This window comes from Panthera pardus, unplaced genomic scaffold (genome assembly GCF_024362965.1).
Source record: "Panthera pardus isolate Hobbes unplaced genomic scaffold, ASM2436296v1 HiC_scaffold_24, whole genome shotgun sequence".
NCBI lineage: Eukaryota > Metazoa > Chordata > Mammalia > Carnivora > Felidae > Panthera > Panthera pardus.
The window spans coordinates 48,164,211-48,183,214 of NW_026526810.1; the positions used below are offsets into that span (position 1 = coordinate 48,164,211).

Consider the following 19,004-nt stretch of genomic DNA (forward strand, 5'->3'; position numbering starts at 1 on the left):
GTGTTATATGGAAACCAATTTGGCAATAAATGTCATATAAAAAAAAAATGCCCAGACATACTAAGTTGGAATCTTTCAAAGTGAATCCCAGGATTCTGTGGTTTTGGAACCTAACTTCCCAGGTAATTCCTATGCACCCCACAGTCTGAAGACTATCGCACTACCCTAGCCTATCTCAAGTTGTGTCTGTCTAGACAGCACAGTTATTTAGCTTTATCTTCAAAGAATTGATTGGGAAACAGTGAATCCAGGTCCTTAATTTTCAGATGAGAAAATGAAACTCATGGAATGACTTGCTTTAGGTCATACCTCTTTCACTCCCTTCTTCCGTGCCTAATGTTTAAATTTATTAGAAACCATCTTGCCCCAGCCTAAGTCTCCTAGACAGAGAAAAATTTTATGACATTTTGGGTTTATTCTACCATTTGCTTTTGGGGAAAAGACAGCCAAAACTCTTGGCCCTAGAATGGTTACCCAAGGGCTGTAGCTACTGTTACTCTTGGCTCCAGCTTCTTTCTGACTTTGTTCCTAGGGTCTCCTCTTGAAAGGATCTTCCCTAAACTATCCCAAATCAAGGAGAAACTACTTGTATTTGCTTCTTTTCTTACCCAATAAAGGGAATCTAAATGGGACCCAAAAGGTGACTTAATCAACTCATTTAGCTTTAAGTTCACAGCAAAGGCCAGTAAAACTGAGTAAGGGTGGTAATAAGTTTCTATGACTCACTAAAGTCTACTTTCTGAGAACTAAAACAACAACAAACAAACCTTCATTCAAAGGAAAACCCACTAGACACCCATTTAAAGTAGGATATGACTACTTAAAGGAAAGGTCCTTATTAAACAACACTGATGTCTGAAAGTATAATACACAGTTTAGCAGAAGATAGGGTTCTTCATGTTTTACACTTTTGCAGTAAGCATGAAACTGGATTGACTGTAAAGAGTAATGTAAGATCTGATTAAGGTTCAGGTTATCGCTTAACACATGGATGTTAAATAAGTTGCGTTAGAAAGAATTACTCTTGCCCTTGGCTACACTCACACCTCCAAACAAAGTAATGCTGCTTGACGATCTCAATAAGTTACTAAACTGCCCTTAAAAAACTAATTTTGCATGAAACCCTGGGGCAAACACTTGGCAATATTAAGATGCAGATTTTCCATGGAACAGCATCTACTTATTTTGGACCCTGCGGCTATAAGCATTCATTTGATATGCATCATAAAGCTGGCAAGCAGCCCTTTGTCAGGAACCCAGCACTTGCCAAACATGAAACATGGAAAAACTATGGGAACTTGTTCCAGTGTTTCAATTTACAGCTCAGCCCTTTCTTTTTGCGAGTTAGTCTTCCAGTCTGCCTTGAGGACCGAAGGCTATAAATAATGACTTAGTACCTTTGAATGTGAATTGGGATACGTTCTGGAGTAGTATCTAAAAGCACATCTGAATCTCTATGTTCTTGACACTAATGATTTATAGGTCTTCTCCAAAAGTGGATTTGTAATACATTTTCCATACATAAAGTAGAACGTCACTAATTTTTATCACATTAAATCAGGAACTTTGATAAAATTCAAGGAAATTTTTCGTATAAATTATATCTATATACTCTTGATTAAAAAAAAAAGATTTGCCACAGGAAATCATGTTTTAAGTAAAATATAATCTTCAAAAATGTCAAAGAATCACTCAAAATAATCTCAACATCATGCATTTTCCATTAGAAAAATTAGTAGTAGGGTCACCTGGGTGGCTCAGTCGGTTAAGCGCCCGACTTCAGCTCAGGTCATGATCTTGAGTTCATGAGTTTGAGCCCCACGTTGGGCTCTGTGCTGACAGCCCAGAGCCTGGAGCCTGCTTCAGATTCTGTGTCTCCCTCTCTCTCTCTGCCTCTATCTCCCTCTCTCTCTTTCTCTCTCTCAAAAATATATAAAAACACTTTAAAAATTAAAAAATAATAAAAATTAGTAGTAGTTACACATGTTATCTCAATCATTTCATCTATCACGTTTAAGCCTCTGTCTGGCATATTTTATTAATCTTTGTTTTCTTACCACTGGTACCTGAAAGTAACACAATTATTTTCTTTGGCAAATGTTCAACAATTCAGCATTTCTATTAGTCAGGTCACATTGTTCCCACTTTTCCCACAAGCTGTTCTTGTTGAGTGAAATTTTGCCAATAAGCATAAGGGGGATGCACAAATGTCAGTATGTCCCAAACTATGAATAGTACTGTTTAAAATATATGTGTCCCTACAGATCTGTACACCTAAAACTTTAAGAACAAATAGAAATATTAAATTGAGCATTTATCTGGTTGGTAAACTGGAAAATTCCAGTCTCCCAGAAGTTAACGCTACACTTTCCTCTCTGACAAACATGGTCAAAGAGGCAAAGTAAAAGAGCTCGAGTGCAGATTATTTCTGTGACCTCCATCTCACATTCAGCATTAATGGTGAAAACAAGTTGCTTATTGAGCTTATAACTGACACTGAAAATGGCATACGGGGCATGGGGAAACATGCTTACCGATTCCAGCTTCTCCAACAATCCAAGACAGGCGAATGAAGAGCATGACACCCCAGATATTCAGCATGCATCTTACCTGTGGGCCAAAGGAGCATTGAAAGGGATATGAGAAGTGATAGTGGGGCAAAACCCAGCCATGTCCGTAACTCTGTTGTCCAGGATGTGCTAACATTTAGTCCACTAGGACACGGAACAAACAGATTTCATTTGGAAACATAGGAGCTTTCTCACCAGCACACCTTTCACCCATCCAAACTTCACAACGCCAGCTTTATCCTCCTCTTCCTTGTTTTCAACTTCTTCATCTCCAGGCATTCCATCTCCGTTAGCAACCCTGTCAGCTGAACCTGGTGCCACTGCTACGTTCTGTATTTATACAGGTAGCAAAAAAACACACAATATTTGGTCAACAGAAGTCTCCAGAAAACTTTCAAAGGCAAATCAAAATAATTGACATGAAATTTTGGACACATCAAATTCTAGCATGCACATAAGGTAAGTATTTTTTTGCCCTGGGAGCTGATGGATTCATTTTGTGAGAGATTTCAGGCGCAGCAAAGCTGCAAAGGATCTTGGGCAGTCCTACGGGTGAGAATATTACCTTAGGGGAAAATGGTTAGATTTAGGTAAGTTTAGAATACAAAAAGAACAAACAAAAGAAAAAGAAACAAAGGCAGCCTGAAAGTCTATCAGAAGTGAAAGAGGGTCTTTGAGGTATGGTAGGAGGTTAATGTCATTGATGCAGGCTAACTGGACTTCTTTCTATTAACCTCCCTGGGCTTCATCTTATTCACCTAAAATAATGATAACAAAACTTCTCTAAACATGTCACAGTATCTTTAAGAAGATTGAATGAAAGAACACATAAAAGCATTTTCTTTTGTAAATTTATGTATTTGTTTTTTTTGTTTTAACTTACTTTATAGAGAGAGAGCAAGAGAGAGTTAATGAACAGGGGAGAAGGAGAGAGAGAGAGAGAGAGAGAGAGAGAGAGAGATTGAGATCTGAAGCAGGCTCCACACTCAGCCAGGAACCGGACACAGGGATCCATCCCAACAACCCTGAGGTCATGACCTGAGTTGAAATCAAGAGTCGGACACTCATCTGACTGCGTCACTCAGGCGCCCCTATACGCATTTTCTTTAAAAACAGGAAGAAAAGGGTTAAAGTTCTAAAAATATTTAAAGGCACTGTTTGGCTACAAGGATGCTATTCCTGTAGAGGAAGTTTCTTTCAGATTCGATATGCCTTTGCCTGAGAATTGCTGGATGTGCTGGTAGCATTGTACAAAGGGTAAGAAATCTTATGACTGACTACTAGAAAGGTAAGCTGAGTACAAATAAGAAGTAAGTAGTATAAAAAATGTCAAAAGCTTATTTAGTGTTTTTTTGTGTGTGATCCAATTTTGAAAAATAGCTTCCTTGTCAGTAAGGATAGTCTCTGAATTCTACTGGGGAAAGAAATAGCCCTGTTTCTCTCAAGTGAAAAACACTCTAACTTCTCTTTTAGATATGACCTTGAATAATTTCAGATACACCCACTTAATTTAGCCTATCTGGCACCTACTTGATTCTAATGGATAGACTATATACCCCAGTGAGTTCCCGAAAAGCAATCTTTTCCAGTAAGGGGTTGAAACCATTGGGGGAGTCTCTTAGATTCAGCATTTAACTACCATTATTAAAGAACAACTTTGGGGGCACCTGCGTGGCTCAGTCGGTTAAGCGTCTGACTTCGGCTCAGGTTATGATCTCACAGTTCGTGAGTTCAAGCCCCACGTCGGGCTCTGTGCTGACAGCTCAGAGCCTGGAGCCTGCTTCCCATTCTGTGTCTCCCTCTCTCTCTGCCCCTTCCCTGCTCATGCTGTGTCTCTCTCTGTCTCAAAAATAAATAAACATTAAAAAAAAAAAGAACAACTTTGTTCTATTTAAGTGGCCTACATTAGTTTAAGGCTGGGATGATGTGTCCCCCTATTACTAACTGAGATGTCTCAGACAAGGACAATTTTTTTCCCCTCTAAAATGAGACTGGCATGAAATAAATACTCAGTGTTTACTATAAGGACTTTATTTGAGGGCAATCAAAGTTTTTGTCCTTGCCATGTTTAAGAGTTATTGCTTCTTTGGGCTTTGGTGTATCTTTAGCATACCCACTATAATCTGACTCTAATTTGGGCTGTTTACTCCAAAAGACTTTGACTTCTTGTCTTGTTCTTCCATGTTCTTCTACTTCTCTATGTCAATAAGAATTTCTTCCGAGTTTGTTCTCCCACAAATTTTTTTTCATGATACTAGTGGACATTTGGGTAACCGATGCAATGCAATGTGGTAAGTCATTGTATATTAACTAGAGGATGTGGGTTACTTCTCCGAGATGCCAACAAAGACCCTACCATACAGCAGGTCATCAATAAACATTACTGAATCCATAAAGTAGGCTTGGAGGCCACCTGATCTCTACCACTTAAGAGAAGATGACCTCATTTCTTAACCATTCCTGCCTCCTATTTCCTTTCTCTTCCATCCCTACTGAGGATTTCATTTTTCATTGTTTTCTCTGTGTAACCCACATTAAAGAAGGGAGAAGAAGAGAATGAATCTCAAGTCAGATCATCTTACTATTTTCCAACAGCATTGCAGGGGAGGGGTAAAACTGAATCACAAAGGAAGCTGAAATTAATAGTTAAAATTTAGTTTTGAATTACCCGAGGAATATCTTAATCTTAAGCATCCTCTGTCCCTACTTGTACAGATAATTGAAATCTGACATCATATATTCATATTAAAGTAAAATATGGATAAACAAAGTCTACAGAAATTGAGGCTGAACTAGCAGGGCAGAAACTGGTTATCTATACCAGCTAGAAATGCAAGTCACGGATGTAATTCAAAAATTTCCAGTAGCTCATTTTAAAAATAAAAGGAAATTAGTGAAATAACTTGGGTTCAGATTTGAACCCTTAAATTTTAAAAATATACCTAACTTTTGTACAATATCATATTTCTAATCTTTGCAATGTAATATTCATTAGCTATGGTGGCAACCCACCTTGTAGGAGGAACCTGAATCATGGACTGCTTTAATATGTTTTACGTAATGGATCTATATCAAATATTATCATTTCAACATATAATCAATGTAAAAACAGTGATGAGACATTTTAATTCTTATTTTTTTAACACTATGTCTTTGAAGTCTGGTGTGCAGTTTACAGTGATACCACATCTCAATTTGTACTAGCACGTTTCAAGTGCTCAATAGCCACGTGTGGCTGGGGCTATTATATTGGAGCACACATGTCTATACATTGCAGTCAATTACAGATGGATGGAACATTTGAGGTTTTTCTCCAGGCAGTTAAAAATCCTATTTTTTCTCTGAACGGATTCTACACTCATAAGGCAGCTGCGTGGTTCAAATGTAACTTTAACTTTCCGTAACTAGAAAATCAATGAAAGCAGAGAATTGAGGAATGTGATAAAATGCCCAGGAATGTTGAAGAGATTATTTGGTTAAGAAATTCATTTATTTGATTTGATTTGAGAAAAACTTTTAAAATTGACAATATTCTAGTTAATGAAGATCTCACAGCCAGACCATCAGCAGCTACTCATTCAGGGAAAAGGCAATTTCCTTTTCCTCGGTTAATTGGGGATCCCATGAGACAGAGCCTTAGTCACTTGCTTTTTAAAGGCAGTCTTGGGAATAAAACCTATGTTTTCTGATAAATCCTGTATTTGAGGGTTTGGTCCAGGAAATTGCTTTGCTCCCAGCTGAACTCCAGTGGTAACTGTGACCCTTACATCTGGATTAATGAGAATACCAATGACTGTAAAAAACATCTTAAAAAATTGGCGAAAGGATGAATAAGAGATTTAAAATTTCCCCTTATATGGACATTTCTATCTGATGGATGCCCTTCTGGGCACAGTTTAATGGTTCTTCAATTTATCACTAGGACATACACTATGAAGCAAAAGGAATATTCTATGAGGGCTTGTCAGGGAAATCATCATATATGAAAGTTAGTAGGGAAATAATTTTCTAAAGCTATTCAAAAATAGAGTCAATGTAGGGTGTTCAACTATTTCTTAGGTGAATGTGTTCAATCTGCTAGAGTTTCCACGTTTTCAATATATTTATGCCATAGAAAGGAAAAAAACCTTTAAATGTATATTTCTTGCCCTGACTATAAAGCCCTGATAATACATTTATAAGTACAGAATCTATTTCCATTGCTTACTCGCTTACAGGAGCTTAAAACTCACTGCACCATATAAACTAGGAGGCTTGGAATCTAGTTTCAGCTATGCAATTAATTCAGGGTGTGTCCCCCAGCAAGTCACTTAACCTTTCCTGGATAGTGCCAAGGAGGATAAATCCAATGAATTTTCTGAAAATCTTACTTTGAAGTAATTTACTCGAAGGCAAAATCATTTTTCTATGTTTGTCATCTTCCTCTTCTAACATGGCAAAGCAAAACTTGGTTTCACTCTTAATAAATGCCTCCTTTGTGAGCCTATACAGCAATTACAAAGTCAACTTATCATCAAAGTACTGAAAAGACTTTTAGTTGAGGGTTATGGGCACTTAATGGCTGTGAGCTATAACCAGTGGCTGACAGACTCCTGGCTGGTGCATATTCTTGGGACCAAAGTCTCAAAGAATAGAAGTTTTATGATTGTTCCCTGAAACCAGTTTTTTCCCTCATACTTTGAATTAATTTGTTTGTTCATACTCCATCACCATAAATGATGACCCACCGCCTTTCGTAAATGCATTTTAAACTGCATAGCTTTAGGGAATGATTATTAATTTACCAAAAGTTTTACCTGTGCATTAAGTATTCAGAGAAGGTAAAATAAAGTTCATTAGGAAGAGGAAAGAAAGAAAGAAAGAAAGAAAGAAAGAAAGAAAGAAAGAAAGAAAGAAAGAAAGAAAGAAACTTCTCCTCTCCAGTATTGATAAACTAGTAAAGCTTCAATCACATGCAGTTTAAGGGGTAAATTCCTAATGGGTTTTGCTAGATGATAAAAGATTATTTTATTTAATATAAAATGCGTGATTTTTTCAGACCCCAGAAAAATTACAAATGCATTTCTAGCTATCATCAAAGAAGAAAAAAATAAGTGTATTTATTCTTTAAATTCTAACTAGAGGGGCACCTGGGGGGCTCAGTTAGTTAAGCGTCCAACTTCGTCTCAGGTCATGATCTCATGGTTTGTGAGTTCGAGCCCTTCATCCAGCTCACTACTGTCAGCATACAGCTGTCCTTAGATCCTCTGTCTCCCTCTCTCTCTCTGCCCCTTTCTGGCTTGTGAGCATGCTTTCTCTCTCTCTCTCTCTTTCTCTCTCTCTCTCTCAAAAATAAGTAAACATTTTAAAAATTATTAAATAAATTATAACTAGATAATATTTGCCACTATACATGTTTTTAGGTTTTCAGTCTCAGGATGGTAGAAATTTTAGCCCATCCTAGAGAAACAACTCCATAAATATTTAGGACTATATGATCCCCTCCCAGTTGTTTTAAACTTTCTTTTATTATTGAAATATTTAAATATATGCCATAGTAGGGAGAATAAATAGATCTCATGTGCCTACCACTGAACTTCAACAGTTATGAACATATGGCCAGTACTATTCCACTTAAACCTCTCACACCCCTGCCACTGGATTATTTTAAAACCAATCCCAGCAAGGATCAGAGAATTTTTAGGGTTCATTTCAGCATGAAAAACACGATTTTTTTTTTCAATTTTTTTTAATGTATATTTTTGAGAGAGAGACAGTGTGTGAATGCAGGCCAGAGAGAGAGAGGGAGACACAGAATGTGAAGCAGGCTCCAGGCTCTGAGCTGTCAGCACAGAGCCCACCTTGGGGCTCAAACTCACAAACAGCAAGATCGTGACCTGAGCCGAAGTCAGACGCTTAACTGACTGAGCCACCTAAGCACCCCGAAAAACACAATTCGAATCACATTCCTATATTTTACTAATCAATGTTATTATGTTTGTACATTACAAGCCCTTTGTGATAAATAGGAATATTTTAAATTATGAAAGTGAGAGGTTTCTTGTTTTAAAAGTTGCTATAAACCATGCCTGTAAATCACTACTAATGGTCAAAATTTATTATAGTATTTTTACTGTACCTGAAAACATATAGCTCACACAAAAATTAACTTATATTTTTGATAACTTAGGCCTAAAGGTAGCTATGTGTGTAATAAGCAGTGTAAGAAAGTAAAATCAAGGGGTGCCTGGGTGGCTCAGTCAGTTGAGTGCCCAACTCTTGATTGGGGCTCAGGTCATGATCCCAGGGTCATGGTATAAAGCCCGGTGTTGAGCTCCGTGCTGAGCATGAGCCTGCTTAGGATTCTCTCTCTCCCTCTTCCCCTCTCCCCCATCACACTCTTGTTCTCTCTCTCAAGAAAAAATTTAAAAAAAAAACAAGAAAATCAAAAGATTCTTAATATTTTCCACATATACACGGGAACTGTTAGTCTATTCACCACCTATCACTGAACTAAAAACTAAAACTTCTGATAAGTATTAAAATGAGTCTTTAGTTGCAGATTTTCACTCCAGCAAATATTTTAGGGGTGACCACTAATCCTCCTTCAAGGCACTTATTGCCTCAATTTTTATGTCTACTTAATTGGGCTTGGTGAGGGGCACCTGGGTGGCTCAGTCGGTTAGGCGGCCTACTTTGGCTCAGGTCATGATCTTGCGGTCCGTGAGTTCTAGCCCCTCATCGGGCTCTGTGCTGACAGCTCGGAGCCTGGAGCCTGCTTCATATTCTGTGTCTCCCTCTCTCTGACCCTCCCCTGTTTATGCTCTGTCTCTCCCTGTCTCAAAAATAAATAAACGTTAAAAAAAATTTTTTTTTGAAAAAAAGGAAAAAAAATTGGGCTTGGTGATATTTCTAATTTGGGATAGCCCCAAGTTGAATGCTAAAGTTCCAAATTTGAACTTTAAAACATTTTAGAAAATACTATTTCCCAGAGAATGCATTTGTAAACCTTTGTTTGTCTATTTAAAGAAGATAAACATTTATACATTGGTTTATGTACTTTAATGTTTGTTAACCTGATTACATGTCCTTTATTTCTACCCATAACAAAGTCATTTGACATGTAAAATAAATCCTGGAAAGTAGAGATCAAATCTCTTTAACTCACTTTATACAGCATCTTGTATATAAAAGGCTAATAAATGCTTTTGATGATGACAATGAAAATGATTGAGACCTACAATTAATTCTGTAGGAGAAAGAGAGAGAAAAAAAAAATTCTGTAGGAGAAAGCAACATGATCTTTTGGCACAGTCCCCAAAACAAGAAAGGAATTGAATCTCCTGTTCTGCCCATCAGGGCTGAGATGCAATTTCTTCTTTGTGGCTGAGTTCCACTTCCTTCTGTAGCTGTCAAAATGAACTGAGGCAAAGTGAAATGGGAGAGTAGGCTGAGGATGGAAAGTAGCAATAAAGAGCATGGACTCTGGGGGCACCTCGGTGACTCAGTGGGTTAAGCACCCAATCTCAGCTCAGGTCATGATCTTGAGGTTTGTGAGTTTGAGCCCCATGTCAGGTCTCTGCTGTCAGTGTGGAGCCTGCTTCAGATCCTCTGTCCTCTCTGCCCCTCTCCTGCCTGTGCTCTCTCTCTCTCTCAAAAATAACAAACATCAAAAAAGAAAGAAAGAAAGAAAGAAAGAAAGAAAGAAAGAAAGAAAGAAAGAAAGAAAGAAAGAAAGAAAGAAAAAGAGCATGGACTCTGGAGTCATGCAGACATGGGTTCAATTTATTAGACACATGACTTTTGTTTCTTGACCTTGGAAGTTTTTTGACTTAGGTTTTTGTTTTCTCTTATAAAAGATCCATAGGATTTTACAAAAACTTTAGAATCTATAAAATAGCAATAATAATAGTACCTACCTTGAAGGTGTGTTATAAAAATTGAATGAGAATTTGCCAAGTGTGAGCACCTTGTTTGATAACAAAAAATTCTCGGGGCCCCTGGGTGGCTCAGTCGGTTGGGTGTCCGACTTTGGCTCAGGTCATGATCTCACAGTTTGTGGGTTTGAGCTCCCGCGTCTGTGCTGACAGCTCGGAACCTGGAGCTGCTTTGAATTCTCTGTATCTCCCTCTCTCTCTCTGCCCCTCCCCTGCTCACACCCTGTCTCTCTCTCTCTCTCTCTCTCAAAAATAAATAAACATTAAAAAAAATTCTCCATAAAAAGTTTGCTTTTGCATGAGTGTATGTAATCCTTTCTATTCACAATTACTTTTCCTAATGCTTTTTATTCACAGATTACTTTTTGTTGCTAACAGCCTAATGACCCAAGTGTGAAGTCGTTCCATTGTTTTTGTTTTGAAATATTCTCTAAATGGTTGGTTTCCTTAAAAATAATATTGCTATCTTAATTTTTGTGGTATTTTATTCTTTGTATAGACAGTTTATTTCAGAACACTGACTTTGAATTTTTTTTTTTAACGTTTATTTATTTTGGGGACAGAGAGAGACAGAGCATGAACAGGGGAGGGGCAGAGAGAGAGGGAGACACAGAATCGGAAGCAGGCTCCAGGCTCTGAGCCATCAGCCCAGAGCCCGACGCGGGGCTCAAACTCAAGGACTGCGAGATCGTGACCTGAGCTGAAGTCGGATGCTTAACCGACTGAGCCACCCAGGCGCCCCTCAGAACACTGACTTTGATAGAAAGGCTATATATTTTCCTGATTCTTATATTTTTCTGAAATGCTAACAACAATGGTGGTTAGTAAGACTGAAAAGGAGTTCCATTTTGGTTAGCCCTGTAGTTAGGAATTGTGCATATAAAGGTGGCCACAGATTTGCAACAATGCGGATGGAACAAGAGTGTATTATGCTAAGTGAAATAAGTCAGTCAGAGAAAGACAAATGTCATATAATTTCACTCATGTGGAATTTAAGAAATAAATGAACATGGGGAAGGGAAAGAAAAAGAAAATAAGATAAAAACAGAGAGGGAGTCAAACCATAAGAGACTTTAAATATGGAGAACAAATTGAGGGTTGCTGGAGTGGAGGTGGGTGGGGGGATTGGCTAAATGGATGATAGGTATTAAGGAAGGCACTTGTGGGGATGAGCACTGGGTATTGCATGTAAGTGATGAATCACCGAATTCTACTCCTGAAGCCAATACTATATGTTAACTAACAACACTATATGTTAACTAACTTGAATTTAAATTTAAAAAAAAGTAGAAATGAAAGATAAAACCATGATCACTTAATAAAGTAGTTTAGTAATCAAAAAAAAAAAAAAAAAAAAAGGTGGCCACAGGATTATGCTGGACAGTAAAAGTACAATTATTTTTACAAACTAAAAATACTGGATTAATCTTTACCAGATATCTAATAATCATTATATTTTTTATATGGAAAGAACTCCAATGTGCATTGTTTAGTGAAAACAGTAGAATGCACGACAATGTGTAAAATGTTTCAATATGTGTTTGAAAAAAATACAGATGGAATATTAGATGAGATAGAGATACTTATATATGTATGTTTGTATAGGCATAGAAAATTTCTGGGAGGATTTATAAGAAACTGACAGTAATGATTGTCTTGGAGAGAAAAACTGAAGATCTATATTAGATAAGAAACATTTCAGTATATACTTTTCAGTACTTCTTAAATATTTTATTAGTGTATATTTTACTTTTTGAGTAAAAATCAGTGAATACAAAAATTGCCATCATCATTATCAACAATGATTTGTTCAGTTTCTACCCATTGTAGAAGGCAACGTGCTAGACTTTATATGCATGTAAACTAGTATTCACAAACATCCTACAGTATCAGTTGAAGTTATGTAGCTTATATAATATTGCAGAGAAGGTAAAGGATGGAGCCATTTTTTCCTGCTTTTAACTAGGGTTTTTTGGAAATCTATAATTCATAGCCATCTGTATAGGCATTTAGCTCTTTACTACAGAGAAAATAAATGGATTTTTTCGACTATGGTCTCAAATCATTGGGATTACAAATTTTGTCAATATGTATCATTCCTAGAGTTTCAGTGAAGGTAGAGACTTAAAATAACGTCTTTCAAACCTATTTTTTTATTTCAACTATTACAACAACCTTGACATATAATTTTTTTTCTGACTTGGAAGTTATAGCCAGGATTCTGCAAAAAATCCAACTGGTTTCTGTCTAAATATGTTGTCACTTAATGTAAATATACAATTCTTTTATGGCTTTTTAAAGCATTATACTTGGGTACAAAAAAAATATATCACCAAACTTGTACTATGTCAATTGCTTTCCACTTTTAAATTGTTTGAGTAAATATTATCATTTATAATTTTTTGCATACAAAATTGGTAATGTGTCTGAGTATTATTATGTAATATTTGTTCTATTGATCATTTCTAGTTGTGATTTGGGGAACTACCATAAAAATGTCAAGGGCCACAAGGAGGTAACAGCATAGCTCATTACACTATAGGTCTTCATCTTTCATGGGAGGGAGGGTAAGCAGGAGGAAAAAGAATCAAATTCACTAACAAAGAAGAAAGGGATGAATTGACGAAGTCTCAGATTGTTCATGTCTGGTATCAAAGGATAGCACAGAGGTAGATCATATGGAGAGGTGGACTGGGCCCTACAAGTTTAGAGACACTAGTATATAGATTCATGGTTGTATTAGAATTCTGCTCCCAATTTGGCTATGTGGGTACTTCTGTGGGATTTAATGATGAAGTGTCTTGATAACTGAGGGTCAAATTCATAAAAAGAGTAACTTATTACTATACTCATTCAGAATGATTATTCAGGGCATTGAGCCTGAACCTAATTTTTAAACTATTTAATTTGCTATTTCTTTGTATCTGAGAAAAAAGAGATTTACATCAAAGTTAAGTCTTTGTGTCATTTTCAAAAAAAATATGATATCCCAAACAGCTATGAAAACTCAAATGCAGCTATTGCATTTCAACTACGGTTGTTCAGATTGGCTTTTGAACAACCAACCATTCCCGGAGAGTTTTTCTCCCCTTATGTAAAGATTTACATAAGCTGTGGCTTTAGGAATTGTAAATAAGCTATGTTTCTCTCTCTAGAACATTAGTCCAAAGAACAATGTGAGTTTACTCCATTTCCTTATTAATGGAAATAGACTTTTATTTTGTTTTCTTGCAAACTGGGGGACAAATATGAGAATATTTAAATTTTGATGATGCTAATTTTACAAAGGATGAGCTTTAAGACTTATGTGGAATGAGGTGGAGTATGGTGGGAGAAATTTCAGATCTTTTTAAAGAGAACTTTGGCTCATTTTACTTCTTCAGAATAAATTGAAATCCCTTTATAATGCCCTAAGTTTCTTTTTCTGTGCTTTTTGAAAACTCCTTGTGCCCTCTTCTCGCAACCAACTTTTCCCTCTTTTCCTTCTCCCCCTTCTCTCTTCTTTCCACTTTCCCACACAAAGCAAAGTGATACCTGGGTCTGATCTCTGGAGCTTCAAATCAACCCCCTTCTCAAAATTTTAATGGGGGCCGCCATTTTTTTCTGACATTGTCACATTGCTAACTTCTTTTGATCAAAGCACCGAATATCCTAGATAAAGGCTAAATCTTCTATCTGTAAAGAAACCAGCCATTCAGCAGACTGTTGCAAATATAGTACATGGGACAAGTAAAGCCTGGCGAGGAGAAAGGATAAGGGTACAGCGTTCAGAGCATGGGCTCCGCTCAGGAAGTCACTCAGCCTCTGGTGGTAGGATGCAGAGTCAGGGACCCCGAGCAGCCAAGGAGAATATATTTTAGAGATGGGTTTCCTTGTGGAAAGAAGAATGAACAGAAACTAAAGGGAAAACTTCACCCTTATTAGCATCTTCCGTGAGAGCAATATTCCTAGACTCCCTAATGTGGGTAACCATTTGATAAAATTAATGTTGAATGAATGGATATGAAAGGAATTGTTCCAATCAATTTTTTTTTACCTCAAAACCTGGGCAAAAGTAAACTACATTTGGATATTTGACAGCTAATTATTCTTTTTAGCAAGTAATTACATCCATAAAGAATGATATTCATTCCAAAATGTGTTCCAGAAGAGCAGGAAGATAAAGTGCATCAATATATTTTAGAGCAAGTTATAGAAGAAGAAATCTATGAAGTTTATCAATGATTTGCTACATGATTAGAAAAAAATGCTACCTCCTGCTTCTAGCAGATTTGGGAACCCATTATTGATTTTCATTAAATAATGAAAAGCTTAGCCATTTCTGTACTTAAATTTAATTCAGTTACTTTTATATGCTTAAGAGCATTCAGGAGCCTCAGGCAAAGTTTTGAAGAGGAAGGGATAAAATGCTGAATCTTATAAATCTTGGGTTTCTCTTTAAAGAATATAAAATACCCATGTGCTCTAAAGGCTGACACCACAGTATTGACTACAGTAAGCTCCAGTGATGATTTTTCGTTTTTTTGTTTTTTTTCCCCTCTTACAACTGTTGCAGAGGCATTCATACTAAGGTGAAATTAGCTTAGTATCTGGTTTGGAATGTTTAACAAAGTGTGCACTGAGTACACTATAAGTTTAAAGAAAATATAATGCACTGCCTCACTTTCAGAGCTAATTCTTTAGTTCTCGGTGCTCAGTAAATATTTGTGAAACACTCCGTGTATTGTCTAGTTATTGGGAACGAGGGACAGCTGTGTAAGGAAGGAGGGTGGTTTGGAATAGACTTCTCCACAAGACACTCTGACATTCATAGCATGATTAAAGAGCAGGAGATCACCTGAAGGAATAAAGGGAGGGAGGATACTTGCCTGTGCCCTGAAGCTTACCTTTGCAAGTTGCTCGTGAATCTCAAGCAGGCTGGGTCGGTTGACCTTGGGCCCACTGATGCTACCAGTATTGCGATAGTACTCAATCTTGGGAACAGCATCCACGGTGTTGTGGCCAAAGGTTTGTAGGTAGTATGTGTTTGTGTGAGAATCATAAGCATGAAAACTGGCATCTGTTTTAGCGGTTTCTCCATTTTGGAGGAAATTGTCATAGCACTCCTGATTTCCAGGCCTAAAGCTGATTCTGAATCTGTTCTGGGTTTCATCTCCAAAAGAGGTTTCCTCATAATGTGGAGGATCGGTGTTATTATCCACAGCCGCGCTGCTCTCGTGGCTCTCATTTATGACATTAACTTGAAAGCGATTGCTATTACTGGGCGCTGAATCCAGAAATACATTGGAAGAGTTGTTCAGTGACATCTTCCAAAATGGATTTTTTTTTTTTTTTGGACTAAGCTACTTTATGGTTGTTAAAAAAAAAAAATCTATGTATTTCCTCCTCAAAATAAACTTTAATGTGTTTACATTAGGGAGCTCCTGGCCTTTGTTCTAGAAGGACTCAATAAATAGTTTCTTGATGTATTGTTTCTCTCCTATACATCCTTTGAATGTTCTTCAAAGCTGCCATTGAAAAAGAAAATTAAACTTGTTTCAAGTAATATAAATACATTTAAGTAGGCATAGGGGTATGAGGGCAGAGTTTTCTGTTACAAAAGATATAATATCTTAAATTCATTCCATTAAAAATTACCTGTCCGGGAACTCTAGTCACCTGAGCAATTAAATCCCATAATAAATAACTAGGGACCTGCTTCAGCGAACAGAATTTTCAGTGGAGTCATTAAAATATTATCTATGTTTGTAGCATTTGTTTGGACTGAGTGCAGTTGGATTTAATATGATTTTAGAAAAGATATAACTCTACCAGTGAGTACAGTAAGAGATGATGAGAATATTCTCAGTCTGAAACACAGTTCATTGACAGTACTAAATGTTGAAACTGCAAAGTATTTTTTATAGACATGAATTCATACTATCTAATAATGATGATTATATTCCATGATGATTATAAAATTTAAAAATATTTTTTAACTTCTAAAAAATACATGCTTGTTAATTTTTAAAAATAAATCCGGTGAAGATGATAGCTTTGTAAATTCATGGATCTTTTACTAGCCTCTCATCTGCTCATACATTTATGTTTTGCAAATACTATCATGGAATCTTTAAAAATATATGGGTATTCAGTGTAACGAAATAAATCTCAGTCCTTAATAAAGGTGTACGCTATATTTAGGTAAGATAATCATGCCCTGTTAATTCTCTTTAATGAAATAGTCTCAAATTCATTGAGAAGCTTTTAATTTGACTGAGAGACAGACTACATAATCACTTCTTTTACCATCCATGATATGAGCCATCTTAGAACATTCTTTAGTGAGATTAATAGTTCTTTATTGATAACCTAAATTTTGCCTTTTTAGAAAAGCAGACAAATGCAAACAAAACCGTGCCTGTCTCCTGAAGTCACTAGGCTATTTCTCTGAATTAAAAAAAATATCTTAACTTCAACTTGCAAAGAACATTTTTGGGGGTGAAACTATAAGTGAGGCTGTTATCTCTTTAGTTTTTATAGACCATCCCATGTCTCTTCATAGTCCTTGACATCCTCACCTTTACTCCATTCCTCAGAATCTACTTTATGACATAATATTAAGTGTGATTTTTACCCCATCCAGAAATGTTTAACTTACCATCAGAAGAAGCCTTCTTCTCAGGAAGCTTTATCTGTTTCAACACCACCCAGGCATATATGGGGCATCTAACTTTCACTCCAACACCTTGGGCTTCTTATTGGTTAGAACCTTCCTTGAAAGAGGTGACTGAGCAGTGATTGGCCTGGAATAATACCATGGGCCCTGCCCAGTCATTAGCCCTGAGGAACCTTAAGTACTTCATCAACTAGTAACCAGTAGTAAATCATTAATCCATTTAGACAGAAAGTCACATTAAGTTTCTTTAATTCATAAGGGAAGTTGGATTGCTCAACAGTAATAATCCACCAAAATATAATCAGTGCTTCAGCTGTTTGGGGCTAAATAAATTCAATCCCATTGTCTTCACGATTCCTGGTGGCCTCCTGTTATTTAACATGTACAGCAAAATCTAGGCCTCCAGAGATAATTTCTATACTTTGTAACTAGAAAATGGTATTTGAGATTATTTTCTTTTTTATAGTAGATATTAGCTGAATTCTTCTCTGCATGGGAAGTGAGCAGACTGAATGTAGAATCGGTGATTTATTGAAAATATTTCTACCTAGTGGAAAAACTGAAGCAGGAATGAAACCGTGGGTAAGGTTCCCAGTGGCATTGCTAAATGACCTTTTTGTCTCTACCTGGCAAAACATTTATATCAAACCCGTTTTTTTAGTGTTGTTGAGAGACAGGTTTTGCTCAAATCTGTGAGGTGGTGATTATTAAGACAGCACAAACAATTCCTCCACACAGGTCCTGTCACTGGTTTTCAATCAGATTGATTGAATGAATCCACCTTGTGTTTTATAAGAAACTACCCAAGTGATTTCCACCTGCCTGAGCAGCACCATTGTGGCAAAACACAGTGGTTAGGAGCAAGACTCTGAAGTCAGTATACTCAATTTGCATCCCAGCTGTGCCACTTCCTAGCTGTGTGAGCTTTGGCGAATTACTCAGTCTTTCCGAGCCTTAACTTTCTTATCTGTAAAATGCTATTGTGGATAATAATGTTATCTACCTTGTTGTAAAGTTACTGTGAAGATCAAATGAGTTAATTTGTGTATAGGATTTAGATCAGCACTGGTTTGTACTTAGCACTTGCTTTTACTATGTTGGAAATATTTACAATTGACTGCTGACTTTTACTTAGTCATATCCAAGATTCCAAAGTGAATTGTTAGAGATTGGGATAGGTACTATGCCTATTAAAGTAGGAGGAAAGTTAAGTTGGTGAACAGATGCTGGATTATAGAAAAGGGTCTGGAGATACCTAAGTAAAACTCCTCAGATGCTCTTAGGTAAATGTCATGCTAACCAGCCAGGCTAATGCCAGAGGCTGTTTCAAAAATAGAGACAGAATTACAACTATGTACCACTAACTCATTCTGCTCTTAAGTACAAGGCATTTATCTGTTCGACAAAAGGTTCTGACTCCCCACACAGAAGGCATGGGAATTACGCCTTTCAGATTCAGATTCATTTCAGATTCATCTGGGTGTTGCTATTATTTAGAACAGCTAAGATGCGGCTGGTACTCAAAATAAGTCCTATTCCCTGGTCCTGGTGGGAAGCTTTGAATTCGCTTGCAGTTACCTCTGCCACCTCTAGTCCCCTTTTCCTTCAACCATTCCCTCAGCTCCATCCCTCTTTCAGGAGCCCACCTATTTATTCCTTAACCTTTTCCTCTGCCAAAGACTGTGCATGCATCTGATAGTGGTCAATTTTGCTTTTTCCTTGCTGTCTGCCTGTCCGACTGCAGTGTTGTGTGAATTAGTTTTAGTTTCGGTCTTACATCAACGAGACATTTTTGTTCTAACCCTTTTATCTTAACCATGAAATGAAAGTCTTCATTCTCTATTAAGGGGATTCAGATGT

The 19,004-nt window shown here is 36.9% G+C and overlaps 1 protein-coding gene and 1 long non-coding RNA gene across 4 annotated transcripts in view; both read right to left on the minus strand.

Annotated features, from left to right (window-relative positions):
• The window catches only part of SLC12A1 (solute carrier family 12 member 1), a 101,976-nt gene extending 86,152 nt beyond the window's left edge, over positions 1-15,824 (minus strand). For all 3 annotated transcript variants that reach the window (XM_019442196.2, XM_019442195.2, XM_019442194.2), the window contains exons 1-3: positions 15,373-15,824; positions 2,766-2,900; positions 2,535-2,610 (exon numbers count right to left, since the gene is read on the minus strand). In XM_019442196.2, coding sequence (XP_019297741.2) covers positions 2,535-2,610; positions 2,766-2,900; positions 15,373-15,792 — 631 coding nt within the window. In that variant the 5' untranslated portion in view covers positions 15,793-15,824. The remainder of the gene's footprint in view (positions 1-2,534; positions 2,611-2,765; positions 2,901-15,372) is intronic.
• A 29-nt stretch (positions 15,825-15,853) lies between these two features.
• Positions 15,854-17,227, minus strand: LOC128772769 (uncharacterized). Its single transcript, XR_008416923.1, has 2 exons — positions 17,127-17,227; positions 15,854-15,993 (listed from the first exon to the last, which is right to left on the minus strand). It is a non-coding gene; the product is annotated as an uncharacterized LOC128772769 (long non-coding RNA).
• Between the last annotated feature and the right edge of the window lie 1,777 nt (positions 17,228-19,004).